This window comes from Brassica napus, chromosome A2, assembly GCF_020379485.1.
Source record: "Brassica napus cultivar Da-Ae chromosome A2, Da-Ae, whole genome shotgun sequence".
Taxonomy (NCBI): domain Eukaryota; kingdom Viridiplantae; phylum Streptophyta; class Magnoliopsida; order Brassicales; family Brassicaceae; genus Brassica; species Brassica napus.
In genome coordinates, this window is record NC_063435.1 from 4104613 (window position 1) to 4130583 (window position 25971).

The 25971-nt window shown below is 35.9% G+C and overlaps 8 protein-coding genes across 8 annotated transcripts; 6 read left to right on the top strand and 2 right to left on the bottom strand.

Moving 5' to 3' along the window:
* The first annotated feature begins 1786 nt into the window (after positions 1-1786).
* On the top strand, positions 1787-2593 carry LOC106361839 (non-specific lipid-transfer protein 4). The gene is made up of 2 exons (XM_013801647.3): positions 1787-2229; positions 2373-2593. Exons 1-2 carry the CDS (start codon positions 1898-1900, stop codon positions 2380-2382), a joined length of 342 nt encoding a protein of 113 aa, XP_013657101.1. The 5' UTR covers positions 1787-1897; the 3' UTR covers positions 2383-2593.
* Positions 2594-3220: 627 nt separating this feature from the next.
* Positions 3221-9379, top strand: LOC106361840 (ubiquitin-conjugating enzyme E2 7). The gene is made up of 6 exons (XM_048750350.1): positions 3221-3443; positions 3525-3627; positions 8562-8659; positions 8751-8851; positions 8958-9035; positions 9115-9379. Exons 1-6 carry the CDS (start codon positions 3401-3403, stop codon positions 9190-9192), a joined length of 501 nt encoding a protein of 166 aa, XP_048606307.1. The 5' UTR covers positions 3221-3400; the 3' UTR covers positions 9193-9379.
* A 1486-nt stretch (positions 9380-10865) lies between these two features.
* LOC106361841 (UDP-glucuronic acid decarboxylase 3) lies at positions 10866-13226 on the top strand. Its single transcript, XM_013801649.2, has 9 exons — positions 10866-11146; positions 11401-11575; positions 11663-11754; positions 11884-11948; positions 12025-12113; positions 12199-12276; positions 12354-12578; positions 12658-12698; positions 12771-13226. The coding sequence occupies exons 1-9, from the start codon at positions 11066-11068 to the stop codon at positions 12951-12953; spliced, it is 1029 nt and encodes a 342-aa protein (XP_013657103.1). The 5' UTR covers positions 10866-11065; the 3' UTR covers positions 12954-13226.
* A 2645-nt stretch (positions 13227-15871) lies between these two features.
* Positions 15872-16312, bottom strand: LOC106442943. The gene has a single exon (XM_048761281.1). The coding sequence runs from the start codon at positions 16310-16312 to the stop codon at positions 15872-15874; it is 441 nt and encodes a 146-aa protein (XP_048617238.1).
* Positions 16313-16436: 124 nt separating this feature from the next.
* Positions 16437-17464, top strand: LOC125583439 (NAC domain-containing protein 6-like). Its single transcript, XM_048750371.1, has one exon. It carries the CDS (start codon positions 16543-16545, stop codon positions 17152-17154), a length of 612 nt encoding a protein of 203 aa, XP_048606328.1. The 5' UTR covers positions 16437-16542; the 3' UTR covers positions 17155-17464.
* Positions 17465-18879: 1415 nt separating this feature from the next.
* On the top strand, positions 18880-19680 carry LOC125589070 (NAC domain-containing protein 6-like). The gene has a single exon (XM_048761284.1). The coding sequence runs from the start codon at positions 18880-18882 to the stop codon at positions 19678-19680; it is 801 nt and encodes a 266-aa protein (XP_048617241.1).
* Positions 19681-21404: 1724 nt separating this feature from the next.
* LOC125589071 (NAC domain-containing protein 96-like) lies at positions 21405-22076 on the top strand. Its single transcript, XM_048761289.1, has one exon. It carries the CDS (start codon positions 21405-21407, stop codon positions 22074-22076), a length of 672 nt encoding a protein of 223 aa, XP_048617246.1.
* Positions 22077-24964: 2888 nt separating this feature from the next.
* LOC106416458 (copper transporter 1-like) lies at positions 24965-25916 on the bottom strand. Its single transcript, XM_013857344.3, has one exon. It carries the CDS (start codon positions 25666-25668, stop codon positions 25174-25176), a length of 495 nt encoding a protein of 164 aa, XP_013712798.2. The 5' UTR covers positions 25669-25916; the 3' UTR covers positions 24965-25173.
* Positions 25917-25971: the final 55 nt, after the last annotated feature.

Consider the following 25971-nt stretch of genomic DNA (forward strand, 5'->3'; position numbering starts at 1 on the left):
AGGAGATTAGTCGGTTTTTCACCCCGCCGGATAATCAAGATTAAAAAAAAAAGTTATTTCCAAAAGATGAGAGAGGGTTGTTAACAATGAAAAGATGATTAAATTGCATTACCGTCAATTAATGCAATGCGTAATTAAGGGACACGTTAACAAAACATCACAAATACCCTACTAGCTTATTCACATTCTCCGATTTCACGTAGACCATATTTTATATTTCTATTAATGCATACAATGTCCACGTTTTACTTCTATATCACTATCGATGTATAGATCGTATTGTGATCCGATAGTTAGATTGTCGTAGTCTATGAATAGTCTTATTTCCACAATATAGACTTTCTTAAAGTAAGAACAGTAAAAAATGCGTTATCAACAATAACGTAGATTAACGGTGTTTGTGTGAATTTGGTTAAGTCCTTGTTTTGGCATCGTATATAAAAACGAGCATATACATAAAGAAGTTGATTAATTAGTTGATTGATTCAATTTAAATGTGGAAGTTGTTCGTCGGTGAAATACTTTTCTTTTTCTGTCTCTAACAAGTAATAACATTTTAATTTAACATTTTATTATAGCAATGCATAATTATTTTAAAAATCAAAATATATATATCAATAAAATTATTTTTACACTGTGTCGGCAGAGGTTAGTGTAGTGAAATTGTGATATTCAATTGCGTACTATACACATGGGCAGATTTATCGAAATCTTGTACGATGTCCTTGACGGTTCTTGTCCGATAGTCTCTAGTATCAACACCATACATCAACCCTTCACACCCAAAGCATTACCACATGCGCATAAAAAGAAAATTTTTTTTTTTTTAAATTGTCCATTAGAGTGATCTTATTAGACATCCCGAAATGAAAATAAATATTAATCTGATTCCCGTTTGAAAAAGAACTTTGATGTTGTTTGGTCAGCTGTTCACGGATTTTGTATGAATTTTTACACATGATATCTATATGTTTGAATCTGAAAAATTTACCGACTTCTAGATTAGTAGGATTAGATTAGTAGATTTAGACCTGAATTGGCTATTAACCAAATTAAAATAAAGCATTAGACTGTGATTAGGAGTTTATGATGAATTATATAATATTTTATTTACAGATTTTTTTTTAATTGTGTGCATAATTTAAATGTACAAGTAAACCTCCATGCATTATCTATTATGTTTCTTTTTTTGTAACAGCGTTAGCTATTATGTACGTTTAAGAAACAATACTTTATAAGAGAAAAATCTAGTAAACCTCCATGCATTTTGCTATTATGTACTTTCAAGCAACAATGCTATATAAGAGAAAAGCCTTTATGTCTTTCAGATATGTAGTAAAGCTGGCCATTCCATCGATCTTGAAATCATTTGCATCACATCATTCGTGAATGTTTACAAAATGTGAGTTCTGCCAATTTATTTCCTTATAAACAATATTATTGTTGAAATTTAAATATATAATTTAACAAATGATTAAAAACTACAAATTTATAAATTACTAGTGATGAGACTCTAAGCTTGCTCGAAATTTGCTAAATCAAATGACAATATATACTTCATACAAATCCATAAATTAATTAATGTAGATGGGGGCTATATAGTTGGGAGCGTTGTGATGTTTGGTGTTGTGTACGCGTGTCACTCGGTTGCATATCGCGTTTAATTGAACGGTACTTATAATTTCTGATAGTTTATTCGATTTTTAAAGCCAAAACCCAAATGCAATCCAACTACTAACCAACGATCTACTTAATCATCATTTTTCCCATCTGAAGTCCCTATATAAACCCATCACTACCTAAGGCTTTTCTCACATCCAACAGCGAAACAAAATCTTAGTAAACACAACTCAACAAAATCGCCTTATCACAAAAAAAAAAGAGAAAATCAAAACACATGACTATGGGTCTGAAGTTCTTTACATGCCTTGTTTTGACGGTCTGCATTGCCGCATCAGTAGATGCAGCACTCACATGTGGTACAGTGACAAGTAGCTTGGCTCCATGTGCCACCTACCTATCGAAAGGTGGGGCGGTGGTGCCGGGTCCATGTTGTGCGGGAGTAAAAAAATTGAATGATATGGCTCAAACCACACCGGACCGCCAACAAGCATGCAAATGCCTAAAGGCCGCTGCAAAAAGCATCAATCCAAGTCTAGCCTCCGGCCTTCCTGGAAAGTGCAGTGTTAGCATTCCCTATCCTATCTCCATGAGCACCAACTGCGACAAGTAAGCTTTTCGTTCTCTTTGGCTAAGTGCAAGTTCACATTCTCTTTTGTTTTCTTATATATATATGTGATTACTTAATCTGAAGACCATGATTAATGAACCAAACTTAAACCCTTGGACATTGGTCGTTTGTATTGCTGCAGTGTCAAATGAAGTGGGACGCATATCATTGTGTGGATGATGAGTATGGTTTACCATAAGTAAAATAAAAGGGTCTATGTACGCTGACCTCACCATGCTCTAGGTTGTCTTGTTTGATTTCTTTTGTTGTTGTTGAAAGTTTGTCATGTTACTTTGTAATCTTTTGGTCTAGATATTGTATCTTAATTATGTTTAAGATATGACAATAGTAACTTATGAATCATCTATTACTGTGCACGGAGTAAAATCATCAAATGCATTCTAATTATATATGCACCGAATGCATGCTAATTTTATAACCAGTGAGTCCAAATAATTAACATTGTTTTCTATATTACAAACTCACAATTACAATTCTAAATATTACGTGTATTTTTATGTTTAAATGAAATGAAAATTACATTACACAAAAGGTGAAATGGAATTTTCCAGTCACAAACATCAATTTCCTATCAAACAAAGATTGATCGAAAGTCGAAACTGGTTGAACGAGAATTGAGAAACTTGACAGAACGTAGAAGAAAACCTCAAAATCCTATTGGTTAGAATGGATTAGGAATGAGATCTCGAGTATTTGGATCAGTTTTGGGTAAGAATAAAAACCGAATTAGAAATTTACTATGATAATCATTTTTATTTTTATTTTCACCAAAGAGCAGTCCAAAAAAAAAAGAAAATGATCCAAAACAATTTCTTTAAAAGGTAAATATACATTTATACGTGTAACTAATTTCTTCGTAACAATACGGTATGCCCGTATGACCAAAACTGATCTGAGCCGGTCCATTTCGGGGGTATATTCGGTTTCGGTTTGAAATACCAGCCTTAGTTAGAATGCAACTGTCCGTAGCTGATCCTAGCTTATGTTGTCATAGTAGAAACATCGATTCCCCGACAAGACAAGCCCCAAGTTCCATCTTCAGAACCAGAACCTTCTCGTAACCGATTATAAAATCTCAATTTCGATCCTCAGCTTCTCTCTCTTGAGTCTTGAGCTTTCCCTCACCTCGATCCTCTCTATCATCAGCCAATGGCATCGCAAGCTAGCCTTCTCCTCCAGAAACAACTCAAAGGCACGCCGCAAAAATTCAATATGGTATCATCAGTCTTCTCTTCTTGATTGCTCATCTTCTCATTTTGATCTATTGGTTCAGATCTCTGTAAGCACCCTGTTGATGGATTCTCCGCCGGACTCGTCGACGAGAAGAATATATTCGAGTGGAGCGTTACCATTATCGGACCTCCAGATACTCTCTAGTACGTATTGGTGTGATTGATACCGGTTAACTCGGTTTAGTGGTTTGGTTAGATTAGTTGGTTTATTCTCAACTGTAAAGCTCACTATATATACATGTAAATGTCTCATTTTACTTAAGAAGAAAAGAGTTTTGATATTATCTTCTTCTTCCTCTCCAAGTAAGCTTGTACGTAATATGGTATCAGAGCATTTTTGAGCTCGATTTCTTCGTGATTTCTTCACGTTTTCTCTTGCTTGAGCTCCGATTACGTTTTCCCAAGCTACGATGGTGTCTGTGAAGAAGTTTCCTCGTCGATCGACTCGCCTTGCAACCCGCGCAGCTCCGATGGCCTCTCCGGCGGATACAGGTCCGGATCTCCAAGCCTCGCGAGCTCTTGTCGGTGTTGATCTCACTGATTCGATCCACTCTCCTTACTTTATGCATACTTCTGATCATCCTGGTTTGATTCTCATCTCTATCAAGCTTGATGGTTCAAACTTTGATGATTGGGAAGCTGCGATGAAGATTGCTCTTGACGCGAAGAACAAGATCGGTTTCGTTGATGGCTCGATCCCTCGCCCTCTCGAATCAGATCTGAACTTTCGCATATGGTCTCGATGCAACAGCCTGGTTAAGTCATGGATTCTTAACTCGGTATCGACTCAGATCTATCGTAGTATCCTTCGCTTAAACGATGCTACTGATGTGTGGAATGATTTGCATAGTAGATTCCATATGACTAATCTACCACGAACTTACAACCTCACACAAGAGATCCAGGATCTTCGTCAAGGCTCTTTGTCTCTCTCTGACTACTTCACCAAACTGAAGACGTTATGGAGCAGCTTAGAGAACTGTGAAGAAGCAGATGATCCGTGTACGTGTGGGAAGGCAGCTCGGCTTCATCAAAAGGCTGAGCGTGCTAAGATTGTTAAGTTCTTGGCTGGTCTCAATGAATCTTATGCAGTTATACGCCGCCAAATCATCATGAAGAAGACTTTGCCTTCTCTCACTGAAGTCTATAACATCCTGGATCAAGATGACAGTCAGAAGAGTTTCACTACTGCTATCTCTCCTGCTGCTTTCCAGGTGTCTGAGGCTCCAGTTTTACCGTCTCCTCCGTCCAGCATTTGTTATGTTCAGTCGGGTGCTCACAAAGGAAAGCCGATCTGTTCATTCTGTAACAAAGTTGGGCACATTGCGGAGCGTTGTTACAAGAAACATGGCTTCCCTCCAGGCTATACTCCAAGAGGCAAAACACCTGAGAAGTTTCAGAAGTCAACCTCTGTTACTCCTCCAGCTACTCTGTCCTCTAAGCCTGATGTGAAGTCTGCTTCTCTTGACAATCTGATTGGAAATCTCTCCAAAGATCAGATACAGCAATTCATTGCTATGTTCAGTTCTCAGCTTCAAAGCAACAACATCACGTCTGGTCAAGGCGATGCCTCTACGTCTCACAACACTAATGAGATATCTGGTATCAACTTCTCTCAGTCTACGTTTTGCTTTATTGGTATTCTAAATGTTTCACAGAATACTCTTTGCACTGATTCTTGGGTTCTTGATTCCGGAGCTACACATCATGTTACTCATGATAAAGCTATTTTTGTGTCTCTTGACACAAATATAACGAGTTCTGTACATCTTCCTAATGGTTCTTTGATCAAGATCAGTGGAGTTGGCAGTATCAAGTTAAATGAACACATTCTTCTTAAGAATGTTCTGTTCATACCGGAGTTCCGTCTGAACCTCATCAGTATAAGCTCGTTGACGACTGATCTTGGCTCCAGAGTGATGTTTGACCCTTCTTCTTGTGAAATACAGGATCGTATCAAGGGCTCGACGATTGGTCTGGGTAAAAGGATTGGGAACCTGTATGTGCTGAACATCAAAGCCGCTTCTGTTCGTGTGAATGCAGTAGTCGACATTGGTACTTGGCACAACAGGATGGGTCATGCTTCTTACTCAAGACTTGACCTGATATCTGAAGCTTTGGGAACTACAAGACTGAAGAATAAAGGAAACTCTTTTTGCCATGTTTGTCATTTGGCAAAACAGAAGAAACTTTCTTTTCCTTCTCCAAACAACATATGTAACTCAACATTTGAACTTTTACATATTGATGTTTGGGGACCATTTTCGGTTGAGACAGTGGAAGGTTACAAGTATTTTTTAACCATAGTGGATGATCACTCTCGAGCCACTTGGATTTATTTACTGCGTACAAAGGATGAAGTCATAAAGGTGTTTCCGGCTTTTGTTAATCAGGTTGAGAATCAGTACAATGTGCGTGTTAAAGGTGTTCGATCAGACAATGCTCCAGAGCTCAAGTTCTCTTTGTTCTATCAAGAGAAAGGCATTGTGTCGTATCATTCTTGCCCGGAGACGCCTGAGCAGAATTCAGTGGTCGAACGCAAGCACCAACATCTACTAAACGTAGCTCGAGCCTTCATGTTTCAGTCTCAGCTTCCTCTTGAGTATTGGGGAGATAGTGTCTTGACTGCTGCGTTTGTTATCAACAGAACCCCTTCTCCTCTGCTTGGTAACAAAACACCGTTTGAGATACTAACTGGGAAAGTACCGGTCTATGATCAGCTACGGACATTTGGATGCTTATGCTATGGTTCCACTTCACCAAAGCAACGACATAAGTTTCAACCACGGTCGAAGGCTTGTGTTTTTCTTGGGTATCCATCAGGTGTTAAAGGGTATAAGCTGCTTGATTTGGACACCAACAAGATCACAGTTTCCAGAAATGTCATTTTTCATGAAGATACTTTTCCGCTGGCTTCTTCTCAATCTTCTGATGATAGCTTGAAGCTCTTCACACCTACTTCACCTTTGTCCTCAGGTAACCATCAAACACATACCTCACCAGAAATTTCTTCATCTTCTACCATTCCCCCACAAATTTCTTCTCGCCCACGCAAACAACCTGCTCACTTGCAGGATTATCACTGTTATTCTCTCAATTCGAATATCACTCATCCCATTTCCTCTTATCTTTCTTATTCCAAAATATCTCCTTCTCACTTATCTTTTATCAACTGTATCACCAAAATCCCAATCCCTCAATCTTATTCTGAGGCAAAGGACTCTAAAGAATGGTGTGAAGCAGCGGATAAAGAGTTTGGAGCAATGGAAGCAACAAACACTTGGGAGTTAACTACCTTACCGGCTGGGAAGAAAGCAGTTGGTTGTAAGGTCTTATACTCTTTGAAGTTTAATGCGGATGGGACACTTGAGAGACACAAGGTTCGTGTGGTTGCAAAAGGATTTACACAAAAGGAAGGTTTGGATTATACTGAAACTTTTTCACCGGTTGCAAAACTCACAACAGTTCGGTTTCTTTTGAAAGTTGCCGCGTCTCGCAATTGGTTTCTTCATCAACTTGACATATCAAATGCGTTTTTGAATGGTGATCTTGATGAAGAAATATATATGAAGATACCGGATGGTTATGCAGAGAGAAAAGGGATTACATTGTCTAAGAATGATGTGTTCCGCTTGAAGAAATCAATCTATGGTTTGAAACAAGCTTCTAGACAATGGTTTCTTAAATTTTCTGCGGCTCTAACACGTCTGGGATTCACTACTGGTACTAGTGATCACACACTGTTCTTGAAAACGTTTTCAGATGGTCATTTCTTGGCAGTATTGGTATATGTGGATGATATAATTGTGGCTGGTACAAGTGAAGAGAAGTCCAAACAGTTAATACATGATCTTTCACAACAGTTCAAGCTCAGAGATCTTGGTGTTCTTAAGTATTTTCTGGGTTTAGAGATAGCTCGTACAAGTAAGGGTATTTCTTTATGTCAAAGGAAATATGCTCTTGAGATACTGACATCTACTGGAATGCTAGGATGTAAACCTACCTCTACACCTATGGTTCCGAACTTACATTTGGCACTCAAGGATGGTGAATTGATTGATGAACCGGAGCGTTATCGTAGTCTGGTTGGCCGGTTGATGTATCTGACTATCACACGTCCAGATATCACATTTGCGGTCAACAAGCTTTGTCAGTTCTCTTCTGCTCCACGTTCCACTCATCTCACAGCTGCTTACCGTGTTCTACAATACATCAAAGGAACTGTGGGACAAGGTCTTTTCTATTCCGCTTCTCCTGACTTGACACTCAAAGGTTTTGCTGATGCTGATTGGAACACTTGTCGTGACAGTCGCCGTTCTACTACAGGCCTCTCCATGTTTCTTGGTGACTCTCTTATTTCTTGGCGCTCTAAGAAGCAGGACACGGTCTCTTGTTCTTCTGCAGAGGCAGAGTACAGAGCATTGAACAGTGCGTCTAAGGAGATGATATGGCTCATTAAGTTGATGAATGATCTGAGAGTTCCGCGCATTCAGACTCCTATCCTCTTCTCAGACAGCACTGCCGCTATTTACATAGCCACCAATCCTGTCTTCCACGAGCGAACCAAACATATTGAAAATGACTGTCACTTTGTCCGGCAATGGCTTGATAGGAAGGTTCTTAAAAGTCTCCATGTGCGTACTGTTGATCAAGTGGCCGATATAATGACCAAACCTCTGTTTCCACAGCAGTTCTATCATCTTATGTCCAAGATGAGTCTTCACAACATCTTTGGAAGCTCATCTTGAGGGGGCCTATTGGTGTGATTGATACCGGTTAACTCGGTTTAGTGGTTTGGTTAGATTAGTTGGTTTATTCTCAACTGTAAAGCTCACTATATATACATGTAAATGTCTCATTTTACTTAAGAAGAAAAGAGTTTTGATATTATCTTCTTCTTCCTCTCCAAGTAAGCTTGTACGTAATAGTACGCTCCAGATACTCTCTGTCTCCTTAGTTTAGGTTTTGTTTGAAATGGTATTACTTTCAGTTGATTACAGAGAGAGTGAAGATTGCTCTGTCCTTTTTGTCTCAATGCTCTTATGTTTTTTTTTTAAATAAAGTTGGTGACTTTGCAGTGAAGGAGGATTCTTTAACGCTATCATGACCTTCCCGCAGAATTATCCTAATAGCCCACCAAGCGTGCGGTTTATTTCAGACATGTGGCATCCTAATGGTTAGTCTGTCTCTTTAACCTTCTGACTGAAACAGAGGATTCAAAAGGAATGTGAATCAAATAACAAAAGGTGTTCCTTTATGCCATGTAGTTTATTCTGATGGTCGTGTTTGCATATCTATTCTTCACCCTCCTGGTGATGATCCAAGTGGTTATGAGCTTGCTAGCGAGCGCTGGATGCCTGTTCATACTGTATGTTAAACATGACTTTGTCTGCGTAGTAGATTAGACTCTAAGCTCTTAGTATTACACCATACATCAGTTACTCCGGTTAGATATTTTAAGTGATTTGTTTCAGGTTGAAAGTATTATGTTGAGTATTATATCTATGCTCTCTGGTCCCAACGATGAGTCTCCTGCAAACGTTGAAGCTGCTGTGAGTATTCCAACCCTCGTCAGATTCGTTTGCAAATGAAGATGCGGTCTTGCTCATGAGTGTTTTTGTGTGTTTGTAGAAAGAGTGGCGAGAGAAGAGAGACGAGTTCAAGAAGAAAGTGAGCCGGTGTGTCAGAAAGTCTCAAGAAATGTTGTGATCAACTTCAGACTTCAAGTTTCATCGAAGTTCTTCAAATTCCCTATCTGAAACTTTTCAAAATTGTCCAGACACAACTTGTTATAACCCGGTCTACATCTTGCGTTTGAGAACCAGAGCGTTCTGAAAAGTGTTGTTCTTGAGAAACTGGCAATCATAATGATAAATTTTAGTACTCTTTAAGAGAATGCTTTAGTGTGAGGAATGATTTGCTCTCTTATTTTGCCCTGTTGGCAGTTCACAGTTTGTTTTTGTAGCGCCTGTAGTCTTCACACGCCTTGCCGGTTTATCAAATAAAACCGGCGTGCAGTTCCGAGCCGCTACGAGACAATAGTTTTCTCATTGATAAGATATGCTATTTAATCAAAAAAGTGCAGTCAATATTAGCCAAAGTTGTAGATAATTAACCGATTTGTTGTGGTTATAAAACTGAAACCGCGTGCTGCTTTGTTGATAAAACGGAAGTCAGACTCAAGTTTGGTTGGTGTTACACCAAAAGTAATTCTTACTCAATTGGACAACGAGTTTGTTGAAGATATCTCTAAATATTATTTGATGCCTTATACTTTTTATTAATTGTATTACAATTTCCATTTATTAGATAGTTAGTATGTTTTTCCCCAAGATCTCTATTATTGATTTCAAACATTCTTCATGTAATTACCGAGTTAACAGTTATAAGTAATTTTAAGTAATCCATTTGCATTGATATGAGCTTTCTCGTAGACAATGTAGAGGAATACAAGTTAAAAACTTTCTAAAAAAAAAAAAACTTTCTAATTATTACATATTAATTTCCATAAGATATTTGTGTTTTCTTTGTTTCAAATTAAATAATTATGTTAGTATATTTCCGGCTAAACTATATCAACATATAGACGCATGCAGATATATGAAAAGAGTAAAGGCAAACGGAACACAATCAAGGAGTATAAACTTTAGTTTTGCACATTTGCATGTATCGTTAATACAAAAAAACACACATTTGCATGTGTACATTGTTTCTATCAGTATATGATAATAGATGTCAATTGTTTCAACTACATATTACATTTTAAATATAGAAATTAATTTTACCAAAAAAATCTTACAAGTTAAAACGCAAAGGTGAGACCATTATTAGCCGTAGATGAAATGAATACACACGAAAGAAGAATTCTAGACGTAACATATACGTCAAGGTGCGTCGACGTCATGTAATAATCTCTTGTAATCTTTTGAGAATGTGGGACAAAAAGTAATTTTTTTTTTTATAACTGGTGTCCTGGTTCTACCATGGTGGTCCAGACTAGAGACCAAACTTTTTAGCGGCGCGAACGCACATCCAAAAATGTGTCATGGTCAGGCAACGGTCTTCGATCTCGGACGCCAGAAAGTCTGCATGAAAATTCTTTGGTGGTCAGTACTAATCGAATCCAGAAGCTATACTTGCAGCCGCAAACCGTTCACTACCAGAGTAATTCGTCCTGGTTCAAAAAAAAATTAGCTAGAATGTACACACTGTTTAAAAGACTGAAACTGAGAAATAAAAGCTGCAAAAGTCATTTAAAAAAAAACAAAACAAAAAAAAATGTTCAAAAAAACGCAAAAGAAAAAATGGAAAGTCAGATTCATGTTAGGTCAGACATTATCGTGATTAGTTGAGGTAATTTTCTAATTCGTTAATTCCGCATTTCGTGTTTTTGAAGTCTCTCTTTTCATTCGAAACTTTATTATATTAATAATCACCAAATAATCAATTATATCTTAGAATTTAATTAAAACTGACTATATAAAGAATCCGATCTCTCTTCTCTTATTCTTTCATCAGATCACAGAAACAATCGAGTTTAGGTCTCTCATTCAAAACTCGTTTCGATCTCAGGCAAAGCAAAATGGCGGCGACAAGTGAGAAACAGAACGGATCAAAGGCTCCTCCTTTGCCTTCTCCTCTCCGCAACTCCAAGTTTCTCCAGGTGATCCGATTCGACCCGTTCTAGATTTAATATTCGATCGTCACTTCACCTCGAATCCTAACGCATTGTTTAGTTCTGTCCGAATCCGAATGGGTTAATGTTTACAAGAGGATCTTATGTTAGTCATTGTAATGAAACAGAATCTTAGTTACGCCACGTAGATCTGAGACCCTTGTTACATTGTGAGACATCGTAGATTTGATCTAATCAGATGTTTGTTTGAGCTGATTGTTTTGTTTTGTTTGTTTGTGAAGTCGAATATGAGGATCTTGATCTCGGGAGGAGCTGGCTTCATCGGTTCTCATTTGGTTGATAAGCTCATGGAGAACGAGAAGAATGAGGTTGTTGTGGCTGATAACTATTTCACTGGCTCTAAAGAGAACCTCAAGAAGTGGATTGGTCACCCCAGGTTTGAGCTTATTCGTCACGGTATGCTCTCCCTCTCTAGACTCTTCAGTTATATATGTTTTTGTTGTTTTATATTATTATCATCAGTCATTTTTTTTGAAATATTAGATGTTACGGAGCCTTTGTTGCTTGAGGTTGATAGGATCTACCATCTTGCTTGTCCTGCCTCTCCTATCTTCTACAAGTACAACCCCGTCAAGGTTTGTGCGCGGAGGATATACATTATTGTATCATTATTAGAAGCAGGACCGGCCCTGAGATTTTGGGGGCACGATTTATTAAAAATTTTGAACTAAAATTTTTTCTTTAAATCTGATATGTTTCTGCAGACAATCAAGACCAATGTGATGGGTACAATGAACATGCTCGGTCTTGCCAAGCGTGTTGGAGCAAGGTTCATCACTTACTACTTAAAAAATCAAAATCTTCTTCTGGTTTCTCGTCTAACATTTTTTATTCTCTTGTAATAGGATTCTGCTCACCTCAACCTCGGAAGTGTATGGAGATCCTCTCATCCACCCTCAACCAGAGAGCTACTGGGGAAACGTCAACCCCATTGGTGACTTTCTTCATCTTATTATGAAATCTCTCTCATCAGCTGTTACAGATTTGTTTAACTTAGCCTCGTTTGATTATTATGAAAGGGGTTCGGAGTTGTTATGACGAAGGCAAGCGTGTAGCTGAGACTTTGATGTTTGACTACCACAGGCAACACGGCATTGGTCAGTTTCTTAATCCTCACACACCATCAGTTTTTCGAATGAGATTCTTATTGGGAGCCCCATTTGGTATTTTGTAGAAATCCGCATTGCTAGAATCTTCAACACGTATGGTCCTCGGATGAACATCGATGACGGGCGTGTGGTGAGCAACTTCATTGCTCAAGCACTCCGAGGTGAGGCATTGACGGTTCAGAAACCGGGGACACAGACCCGCAGTTTCTGCTATGTCTCCGACATGGTTGATGGACTTATCCGTCTCATGGAAGGGAATGATACTGGCCCTATCAACATCGGTAACCCAGGTCCGTCTTCTTCATTCCAACATTTAAACTTGAAGATATTGTATCTATCTGCTTATGTCTGAATCTCTCTGTTTCTCAGGTGAATTCACAATGGTGGAACTGGCTGAAACGGTTAAGGAGGTTAGAATCTGTTTAACATGAATCTCGAGTTTTAGTTAGTGTTGTTTTGGTCTTAATGAATGTTTTGCGCAGCTTATCAATCCGAGCATAGAGATAAAGATGGTGGAGAACACGCCGGACGATCCAAGACAGAGGAAGCCGGACATAAGTAAGGCTAAAGAAGTGTTGGGTTGGGAGCCAAAGGTGAAGCTCAGAGAAGGACTTCCTCTCATGGAAGAAGATTTCCGTCTAAGGCTTAACGTTCCAAAAAACTGAAAACGCAAACGCACTGGAGAACGCAGACGCGTTCTTTGATTTGAGGAGTTTGTCAGTTTTTGAGTGATATGATGCTTTACAATATTCTACAAAGTGGTGTTTTGGTTTTGGTTTCATGTGTTTTTTATTGATCTTTGCTTCTGTTCGTAGAGAAATAAGTTGGGATATGTTTTTTTTTTTTTTTGTTTAATTGAGGAACGACTCTTTTCTGTTTTTGATTTCAATATTATTAAATATAATAAAAGAAATGTATAATATACTCTTTTGGTTTAATTTCTGTGTTGTTATTAATCTTTTTTTTCGTTTTTGAAGAAATCAAAGCATTTTATTTTTCTATATAAGATGTTAGTTCATCATGCATAGGATTCTGCATTTACGATTTTGATTGCTATTAAATAGTCTGAACTGGTACATTATGGCAGACAATATTGTTATTGTATGCTTTTGAATGATATAACAAAATTAATGAAGATGATGATTCAGATTAGGGGTGGGCACTTTACCCGATATCCGAAGTGGCACCCGAACCCGATCCGAAAAAACCGAACCGAAATCCGAACCGAAGTAGCAAAATACCCGAACAGGTATTGAATAAGGAGAGATTGGATACCTGAACCCGAACGGATAATACCCGAACCCGAATGGATATCCGAAGATAACCGAACATATGTATAATTAACCTTATGTTTCTAGTTTATATCTCTCATTTTATATAAAATATTTATATTGATACTACACATAATTTAAGTTCATATGATATACATACAATTCCGGAAAAAATGATTTGCTACTCACTTAAAATGCATGTCAAGTTTTTTATTTCAAAAATTAACAAAAAGTTATATCCAAAATTAAAAAAAAATAACTAAATTAGTGCCTTTTTAGTTTTAAAATGTTATGTCCAAATCTATTAACCATTCAATCTATTAAAAATAAAAAATTAGTTAACTAAAAGTTATATTTTTAAATACAATAAACTTGAGAAATGAAAATTTTAATATATTTTTTCAAAATCTAAATATCCGAACCCGATCCGAAATAACCGAATCCGAACTAAAAATACCCGAACCCGACCCGAAGTACAGAAATACCCGAACGGGTTCTAGACCTCTATACCGAAATACCCGAAAATCCGAAATACCCGACCCGAACCCGAACGGGTACGCGAACGCCCACCCCTAATTCAGATGTAAATATGTTATTGATGCTTGTGGGGATCTTTTGTAATTATGAATCAAAATTTACGTCCAGTTAGGCGATAAAGTACGAGAAATTAATTAGTTAGAGACAATACAGCTGCCATAACTAGTAACAGGTCAAAGTTATGTGGAAGTTTGACCTTGAACTTTGATTCAAATGGTTCACAAGGTAATCTAATAATAAGCGATTTGATTATCATTAACATTGATTAAAAAACATTTCAAGCTTGGATCAACCAATAGGATGATCCTTAGTGGATTTAAGTTTTAAGTGATTTACAATGTAATTTGGTAACATGCGATATGGTTACTACTAACATTATTCGAAAAGCATTTCAAACTTGAGTGAAGTTGTATGGTGATCTTTTTAGAATAAATCTGCTCTGTATCACTGAATATTGAGGATAAATCTACTGTATAATACTAAGTATGTCTTAGGGTTAGGCATTTTATATTTTAAATTTAATTTGATTCATTATTCATTTCAATTAAAAAAAAAATTGGATATCAGTATACTAGTGGAGCAAAAAAATACGAAAAATCAATATCTATTTAAAATGAATAATAATACAAATACTAAAATTTTTATCTGATTTTCTAAATATCGACAGATATATAAATACATATATATATATATACAATTAAATATAGAATTTTAAATGTATAATTTTATCTGATTTTCTAAATATCTGGTTTTTAGTTATAAATGTATATATATATATATATATATATATTGGATATCAATATTCTTTAAGAGCAAACCAAATAAAAATATTAAACAAACAAATCACAAATACTGAATGGTATTTGCTCCACACCACCCTTATTATGTGTGTATCATGGTTGTTCGGATCAGCTTCGTATAAAATATACTAACAGGTCAATACTCTTCGAACAGTAACATATCAACACTCTCTCTTCCTTGTTATAAAATTCAAATAAGACCTATGAGATCAAACCAAAATATCAAAACTCAAAATACCAAAACTTAACTCGAACAAAGACCCGAACACTCACTCCTAGCCTAAGGAATCTACATACGATTAACAATATATGATTTATAACATTATCCTCATAAAGAACATTTTTATACGATCTATTAACAAAATATGATTTATTATAGCATTATTCATTAAAAAAAACTATCAATATGATTTATTATAACATTATCTTCATAAATATATATAAAGAGCATTATCTTCATAAAACAAATCTATCAATATGATTTATTATAACATTATCTTCATAAATATATATAAAGAGCATTATCTTCATAAAACAAATCTATCAATATGATTTATCATAACATTATCTTCTTGATTCTCTTAACACACCGTTTTTGTAATAGGAAACTGCAACGATGATATATAGGATAATCCTCTGATTTTTTTTTAGAAAATTAAAATAGCCCTAGTATATATATATATACTACAACTCAATAGGTTATAGCCTCACTTCTGTAGAATCAAACTTGAGAGCTAAACCCTTAAAACGATGTCAAATAACTATGAAGATGGGGGAGTTTACTATGATCCAGACGAAACCATGTTCAATAACGATGAAGATGGAGGAATTTACTTTTTTTTTTTGCTAAAATGTAAATATCATATAATGAAAGGAAGATGTTACAAAGAAGATCTTAGTCTAGAGCCATCTTGGCAAAAAAGAGAAAAACAAGATGGAACTTAGAGAATACAAACTACAAGGAATCTAAGCTCCTTAGCTCAACCACATCGCCATAAGCGAGTGAAAATGCTTACTGAGTCTCCTAGCTGAAATAATATTTCTCATGTTTTTGTCAATGCCATAGAAGACAGACTCAGGTGGGATTGAAGTCTGGTTATGCATTAGGTTGTTTCTTTGTTTCCAAAGATGAAAAATAGTGGCTTGAGTGGCTAACTTTCTCAGTAAGGTTAGCTTCTTTGATGGTGATGCTCTGATCCAAGACAGAAGTTCAGACCAGTTGGTGAGCTGAGTTGAAGGCGATTTGCATTTGAGAAGCACCGCCTTCCAGACTTGGTTACTATACTCGCAGGTGAGCATGAGATGGTCTCTTGTTTCATCGAACCTGGAGCAGAAAGCGCATTCCGCAGAAAGAAGCATTCCCCAGCCAGCAAGCCTTGATCTCGTAGGTAGTCTGTCGTAGTTCGCCACCCACATCGTGAAGCAGTGATTAGGAACCGCACCCTTGAACCAGACAGCGTCCACCCAATCCTTTTTCTCCTGTCGTGGTCTCAGCACCTCCCACGTAGTGGACGACTTCCTGATGTGATCTAGGAATTTACTTTGATCCTGAAGACCACGAACTCATCAAATATCATCTACTACCCAAGTTAGAAACGTATCTACAACCCAAGTCGAAAGATGAAGAGTGTGAAGACTTCATCGTGATGAAGAACGTTTACGATAAGGAGCCATGGTTGCTGGACCATACCAATCATCCGTTGTTCAAGAAGAACGAGTGGTTTTATTTCGTGACAAGGACTCAAGTGTCAGTGAAGAACATTGGTCGTGGTAGGAACTCAAAGCGGAGGATCGCCGGGGACAACGATGGTGGGAGTTGGAAGCCTAACGCTAAAAAATATATTGAGGACGAAGAGAGAAAGAAGACCATAATAGGGAAAAAGCAAACTCTAAAGTTCACTAAAAGCGACAACAATAAGAGGCAGAAGAGAGGAGACGGTACTTCTGCTGCCGTTCCAGGGAGCACTAGTAGCTGGATTATGTACGAGTATTCGCTACCGGACGAAAATACGTTTCAAGAACTGGTCCTGTGCAAGATTCGCAAGATAAGTAATTCTAAGGATGAAGAAGTTGAAGCCGTGGATGTGACACATGACGCAGAAGATGGGACTGGAGAGCTCGTTGAAAGATTCGCAAGAACGGGATTGTATGATCAACAAACAACGGAGAAATATGATCAACAAGAGCCACCAATGTACGCTCCTTCTCAATCTAGTGATCCTCCAGCTAGGCTTGGCAATAAATCTCTATACCAATAGAAGTGGATGATGATGAAGATGAAGAACAAGTGATGAACCAAGAGCTTGAAAAACATCTTTTCAAGTCCACCGAGAGCTTAGTTTTCATGTACAAACACAAGAAGTGTAAACACTCTTATTAAAAATCTTCTTAATGTTGTTCAAGGTTATTCTTTATTGTTTGTAAAATAGTTTCAATTATGCGATTAAATTTTTTCCATCAAACAAAGATAATCAATTAATACGTTTTGTGAATATTTGGGTAATAAGTTAGATGATACAATACACTGCATGAATTACTAGTAGGTCAATGATATGACCTTTACAATGCTACGTACTTTTATTATTCTGCATGTTTTTATAATTGAATTCCTAATGCAGTGGTGTAAGAGAGTGTTTGCCCTTAAAAGAAGAAGCAATTGGTCTACTTCTTCTCCTTAGTTGTTGACTTCTATTTTTTCATTGTATTAGGTTGCCTTAATAGCATATATTCGCTTGAGTTTAGTTTAGTCATTAGAGAAAAGCACATTTTGCTATGTAATTTAATATCCAAAATATTATTAAATACATAATGCAGTGCTATAAGAAGTACTTTGCCCGTAAAAGAATAGTTGATGTGGTGGTCTGGTCCTGAAAGAAAGTGGTCTAGACCTCATCTGCCCACAAACACAAATTACTAAACAAAGATATAAATTAGTCATAACAATATTGGTCAAGGAAACTGTGTAGACAATCTAGACCAAGCTATACCAAAGGGTTCATAAACTGACTGAGTTGCTTGGAACGGAAGCTAGCGGTCCAGTCTATACAGAGAATTTAATTAGTTTAAAACTAAAACTACCACATTATAAGACTGGATCCTTTTTTTGTGAAATATTAAAACTCACACAACATGTTTAGCTGCAGTAAATGATTTTCTAAATATCTGATTTTTAGTTATAAATGTATATATATATATTGGATATCAATATTCTTTAAGAGCAAACCAAATAAAAATATTAAACAAACAAATCACAAATACTGAATGGTATTTGCTCCACACCACCCTTATTATGTGTGTATCATGGTTGTTCGGATCAGCTTCGTATAAAATATACTAACATGTCAATACTCTCTCTTCCTTGTTAGTTTATGTGGTTCGAACAGTAACAGATCAACACTCTCTCTTCCTTGTTATAAAATTCAAATAAGACCTATGAGATCAAACCAAAATATCAAAACTCAAAATACCAAAACTTAACTCGAACATAGACCCGAACACTCACTCCTAGCCTAAGGAATCTACATACGATTAACAATATATGATTTATAACATTATCCTCATAAAGAACATTTTTATACGATCTATTAACAAAATATGATTTATTATAGCATTATTCATTAAAAAAAAACTATCAATATGATTTATTATAACATTATCTTCATAAATATATATAAAGAGCATTATCTTCATAAAACAAATCTATCAATATGATTTATTATAACATTATCTTCAGAAATATATATAAAGAACATTATCTTCATAAAACAAATCTATCAATATGATTTATCGTAACATTATCTTCTTGATTCTCTTAACAAACCGTTTTTGTAATAGGAAACTGCAACGATGATATATAGGATAATCCTCTGATTTTTTTTAGAAAATTAAAATAGCCCTAGTAGTATATATATATATATATACAACTCAATAGGTTATAGCCTCACTTCTGTAGAATCAAACTTGAGAGCTAAACCCTTAAAACGATGTCAAATAACTATGAAGATGGGGGAGTTTACTATGATCCAGACGAAACCATGTTCAATAACGATGAAGATGGAGGAATTTACTTTGATCCTGAAGACCACGAACTCATCAAATATCATCTACTACCCAAGTTAGAAACGTATCTACAACCCAAGTCGAAAGATGAAGAGTGTGAAGACTTCATCGTGATGAAGAACGTTTACGATAAGGAGCCATGGTTGCTGGACCATACCAATCATCCGTTGTTCAAGAAGAACGAGTGGTTTTATTTCGTGACAAGGACTCAAGTGTCAGTGAAGAACATTGGTCGTGGTAGGAACTCAAAGCGGAGGATCGCCGGGGACAACGATGGTGGGAGTTGGAAGCCTAACGCTAAAAAATATATTGAGGACGAAGAGAGAAAGAAGACCATAATAGGGAAAAAGCAAACTCTAAAGTTCACTAAAAGCGACAACAATAAGAGGCAGAAGAGAGGAGACGGTACTTCTGCTGCCGTTCCAGGGAGCACTAGTAGCTGGATTATGTACGAGTATTCGCTACCGGACGAAAATACGTTTCAAGAACTGGTCCTGTGCAAGATTCGCAAGATAAGTAATTCTAAGGATGAAGAAGTTGAAGCCGTGGATGTGACACATGACGCAGAAGATGGGACTGGAGAGCTCGTTGAAAGATTCGCAAGAACGGGATTGTATGATCAACAAACAACGGAGAAATATGATCAACAAGAGCCACCAATGTACGCTCCTTCTCAATCTAGTGATCCTCCAGCTAGGCTTGGCAATAAATCTCTATACCAATAGAAGTGGATGATGATGAAGATGAAGAACAAGTGATGAACCAAGAGCTTGAAAAACATCTTTTCAAGTCCACCGAGAGCTTAGTTTTCATGTACAAACACAAGAAGTGTAAACACTCTTATTGAAAATCTTCTTAATGTTGTTCAAAGTTATTCTTTATTGTTTGTAAAATAGTTTCAATTATGTGATTAAATTTTTTCCATCAAACAAAGATAATCAATTCATACGTTTTGTGAATATTTGGGTAATAAGTTAGATGATACAATACACTGCATGAATTACTAGTAGGTCAATGATATGACCTTTACAATGCTACGTACTTTTATTATTCTGCATGTTTTTATAATTGAATTCCTAATGCAGTGGTGTAAGAGAGTGTTTGCCCTTAAAAGAAGAAGCAATTGGTCTACATCTTCTCCTTAGTTGTTTGACTTCTATTTTTTCATTGTATTAGGTTGCCTTAATAGCATATATTCGCTTGAGTTTAGTTTAGTCATTAGAGAAAAGCACATTTTGCTATGTAATTTAATATCCAAAATATTTTTAAATACATAATGCAGTGCTATAAGAAGTACTTTGCCCGTAAAAGAATAGTTGATGTGGTGGTCTGGTCCTGAAAGAAAGTGGTCTAGACCTCATCTGCCCACAAACACAAATTACTAAACAGAGATATAAATTAGTCATAACAATATTGGTCAAGGAAACTGTGTAGACAATCTAGACCAAGCTATACCAAAGGGTTCATAAACTGACTGAGTTGCTTGGAACGGAAGCTAGCGGTCCAGTCTATACAGAGAATTTAATTAGTTTAAAACTAAAACTACCACATTATAAGACTGGATCCTTTTTTTGTGAAATATTAAAACTCACACAACATGTTTAGCTGCAGTAAATGATTTTCTAAATATCTGATTTTTAGTTATAAATGTATATATATATATTGGATATCAATATTCTTTAAGAGCAAACCAAATAAAAATATTAAACAAACAAATCACAAATACTGAATGGTATTTGCTCCACACCACCCTTATTATGTGTGTATCATGGTTGTTCGGATCAGCTTCGTATAAAATATACTAACATGTCAATACTCTCTCTTCCTTGTTAGTTTATGTGGTTCGAACAGTAACAGATCAACACTCTCACTTCCTTGTTATAAAATTCAAATAAGACCTATGAGATCAAACCAAAATATCAAAACTCAAAATACCAAAACTTAACTCGAACATAGACCCGAACACTCACTCCTAGCCTAAGGAATCTACATACGATTAACAATATATGATTTATAACATTATCCTCATAAAGAACATTTTTATACGATCTATTAACAAAATATGATTTATTATAGCATTATTCATTAAAAAAAAACTATCAATATGATTTATTATAACATTATCTTCATAAATATATATAAAGAGCATTATCTTCATAAAACAAATCTATCAATATGATTTATTATAACATTATCTTCAGAAATATATATAAAGAGCATTATCTTCATAAAACAAATCTATCAATATGATTTATCGTAACATTATCTTCTTGATTCTCTTAACAAACCGTTTTTGTAATAGGAAACTGCAACGATGATATATAGGATAATCCTCTGATTTTTTTTTGAAAATTAAAATAGCCCTAGTAGTATATATATATATATACAACTCAATAGGTTATAGCCTCACTTCTGTAGAATCAAACTTGAGAGCTAAACCCTTAAAACGATGTCAAATAACTATGAAGATGGGGGAGTTTACTATGATCCAGACGAAACCATGTTCAATAACGATGAAGATGGAGGAATTTACTTTGATCCTGAAGACCACGAACTCATCAAATATCATCTACTACCCAAGTTAGAAACGTATCTACAACCCAAGTCGAAAGATGAAGAGTGTGAAGACTTCATCGTGATGAAGAACGTTTACGATAAGGAGCCATGGTTGCTGGACCATACCAATCATCCGTTGTTCAAGAAGAACGAGTGGTTTTATTTCGTGACAAGGACTCAAGTGTCAGTGAAGAACATTGGTCGTGGTAGGAACTCAAAGCGGAGGATCGCCGGGGACAACGATGGTGGGAGTTGGAAGCCTAACGCTAAAAAATATATTGAGGACGAAGAGAGAAAGAAGACCATAATAGGGAAAAAGCAAACTCTAAAGTTCACTAAAAGCGACAACAATAAGAGGCAGAAGAGAGGAGACGGTACTTCTGCTGCCGTTCCTGGGAGCACTAGTAGCTGGATTATGTACGAGTATTCGCTACCGGACGAAAATACGTTTCAAGAACTGGTCCTGTGCAAGATTCGCAAGATAAGTAATTCTAAGGATGAAGAAGTTGAAGCCGTGGATGTGACACATGACGCAGAATTAAGATGGGACTGGAGAGCTTGTTGAAAGATTCGCAAGAACGGGATTGGATGATCAACAAACAACGGAGAAATATGATCAACAAGAGCCACCAATGTACGCTCCTTCTCAATCTAGTGATCCTCCAGCTAGGCTTGGCAATAAATCTCTATACCAATAGAAGTGGATGATGATGAAGATGAAGAACAAGTGATGAACCAAGAGCTTGAAAAACATATTTTCAAGTCCACCGAGAGCTTAGTTTTCATGTACAAACACAAGAAGTGTAAACACTCTTATTGAAAATCTTCTTAATGTTGTTCAAAGTTATTCTTTATTGTTTGTAAAATAGTTTCAATTATGTGATTAAATTTTTTCCATCAAACAAAGATAATCAATTCATACGTTTTGTGAATATTTGGGTAATAAGTTAGATGATACAATACACTGCATGAATTACTAGTAGGTCAATGATATGACCTTTACAATGCTACGTACTTTTATTATTCTGCATGTTTTTATAATTGAAATCCTAATGCAGTGGTGTAAGAGAGTGTTTGCCCTTAAAAGAAGAAGCAATTGGTCTACTTTTTCTCCTTAGTTGTTTGACTTCTATTTTTTCATTGTATTAGGTTGCCTTAATAGCATATATATATTCGCTTGAGTTTAGTTTAGTCATTAGTGAAAAGCACCTTTTGCTATGTAATTTAATATCCAAAATATTATTAAATACATAATGCAGTGCTATAAGAAGTACTTTGCCCGTAAAAGAATAGTTGATGTGGTGGTCTGGTCCTGAAAGAAAGTGGTCTAGACCTCATCTGCCCACAAACACAAATTACTAAACAGTGATATAAATTAGTCATAACAATATTGGTCAAGGAAACTGTGTAGACAATCTAGACCAAGCTATACCAAAGGGTTCATAAACTGACTGAGTTGCTTGGAACGGAAGCTAGCGGTCCAGTCTATACAGAGAATTTAATTAGTTTAAAACTAAAACTACCACATTATAAGACTGGATCCTTTTTTGTGAAATATTAAAACTCACACAACATGTTTAGCTGCATTCTTAACATTTCATTCTTAACTTTTTTCACAAAAAAAAATGTTTAGCTGCATCCATGCATAATTCACGTTTTAAGTCACTATCCTTTGTGTCCCATTCTCCACCTCGTTCCACCATAGTGAGAGTAAGAGATTTGAAACTCTATTTCAGCATTTCTCAAATAAAATTTTGGGAGTATACGTAGTGCTTGTCAACAAACTTTTTTTTAACGATGGATTTTATTGTTCGAAAGGAAATAAGCCCCCACCAGACACCAGTTCCAAAAACAGAGATCAAAATAAAAACATATTGAGAGACAAATAGTTATTAAAGTTTTAAATACATGTGGTTTTCTTTTGCAAAATATATTTATGGAGGCCAGCATTTTAATATTTTGCTTAGCAATTAATGAAATTGGCTTAGCCGATCGAGGTTAACTGTGTGAGAAAAGGACAATTACAACTGTACCACCTTTTTTAATTAGATCATCTTGAATTTGGGTGTAATGAAATAGAGAGACATATGTCGACAGGAAGATGTATACTTTGGTCTCTCATTTACATGAACACATCTTATTAAAACTTTTAGACCCATATTTTTTTTTGCTTCTTAAAAACCTCCTCCGTTTGTTCCAAGTTTTGATCTGATGGTACATGCGCATGTGGTATTCTTCTCGACTTGGAGTAAAGGAATTTAATACATTCCCAACCAAGTCTCTTAAACACACAACCGTACGTAGATATATTGACAGGGGAGGAGGTAAATGGGAAGGAGTGGATCCTCCGTTTTTTAATATAAGTCGTTTTAAAATTTTTTTCTAAATTATATGATTTTTTCGATTTTTTATGTAAAATTTATTAACAGTTTATATGACCAATGATAATATACATTTTATTTTATTATTAATTGATTTGTAGTTAGGTAAATAATTAATGATATTTTTGTTTAAAAAATATAAAAAATTAATGATTTTTTTAGTTTGTGTGCACAATTCTAAAACGACTTATATTAAAAACGGAGAAAATATTAAATTTACTTCTATTAATTTTTTTTTGATCCCAATACCAAATATTTCCGGCTCCGCCACTATATATTGACTACTTGGTCTGTCATCAACTTAGATCATAATTTTGTTAATAGCGATTGTTGTGTGCTATAACATGAATAATATGGAAGTATCTAAAGTTATCTTACTACGAAGACGACATAAAAAGCTAACACCCACCCTTAATATATGACGCCAACATAAATTTTGGCGGTCGACTGGAATCATGTCTTTGTTTTCTTCCCAACTAACAACCATCCTAAATTAATTTCGCTAGGTTACGGTGTCACAACCACCAATAAATACATAACTATGGGAACAGAAAGGAAAACATAATAGCTACCAAAAATAGATCAACGTTGATTATCAGAATTCAGACACACACAAGAGAGATCATTAGTGAAAAGGATTAAAAGAGTTTAATATGAGACGATATACTGACAAATCAATATTGTAAAAAATGAAATCAAACACAAGTACGTAAAATTTTCAACTAAACTGAATTACCACCTCTAAATAAAACTATTTTTTGTAAGAAAATAATTATATGAAGCAATCTACTACATTGTTCACAATAGTATGGTTTAATAGATAAGAAAGCTGTATATGAACTGTGAGAGAAAACAAAACTGATGTCCTAACACTAACACTCGTGAAAAATACATAAATCATAAACCTAGTATATTCCTCCTCCTACCACTAACACCCGTGAACCTCAAGAAGAATCCAGAAAACAATCAAGAAAAGTATACAACCCTAGATATTATTGTTCACAATAGTATATTTTAATAAGATAAGAAAGGTGTATATGAACACTGAGAGAAAACAAATTGGTGTCCTACATTAGTAAATTGATATCTTCAGCTTTCACCATTTAATCATATTAACCAGAAAATACAAAAATCATAAATCAAAACAAATAGAAAATATTCCTCCTCCTCACACTAACACCCGTGAACCTCAAGAACAATCCAAAACACAATCAAGAAAAGTACAAATCCTAGATATTTATTAGAAACACAAGTGTGAATAAAATAATACATTTATAATAATCAACAAGCACAACCTGAGGCAGGAAGCAGATCTTTCGTTTCCCGGTCACCGGAGGGATTCCGGAAAGTTCGGCTTCCAAACAACATGAAACCGATGGCATGACCGGCGAGGGCGGCGATAAACACGCCGGCGTTGAATGACATAACGGCTAGCATGACTAGATAAGAGAGGCCGGTACGGAGGGTGTACACGGCGGTTTGGACGAGTCCGGAGGCGGCATTAGCCGTATCTCCGCTGGTGCCACGGAGGAGAGAGGAGTGAGCAAGCCATTCGGTGAGGACGGCGAGGAAAAAGACAAATATGATACAGAGAGCATACATGCCGGAGCTTGTTCCTGGCCAACCGGAGAAGAGAACCTCCGTGTTCTTGCCCCAGAAGAAAGTCATGTGCATCAACATCATCTTGTGATGATCTCCTCCTCCTCCGTTCATGGATCCGTTGTTCATCATGGATGATGATGGTGGAGGCATGTTATGCATGTTATCATGATCCATGCTTTTTTTGTTCTTGGGTCTCTTGTGTGTTGGGAGGAGGAGAATAAAATTGTTAAGAAGAAAGTTGTTTGATATTTTGTTGGTATTGACATTTATTGAAATTCATCTTTTCAGTTCTCTTTTTTTTTTGGATTTGTGTGGACATAAGAGTAGTGATATTATTGTAGTATAGTACAACTTGTTTTTCGGTTTGTCAAACTTTCTGTCGTACAAAAACGGTAATATTTTAAAAATACAAAAAGAGTGCATTTATGTACTTCTAACATTTATAATTTAATTAAGTAATACTTCCTCTGTTTTATA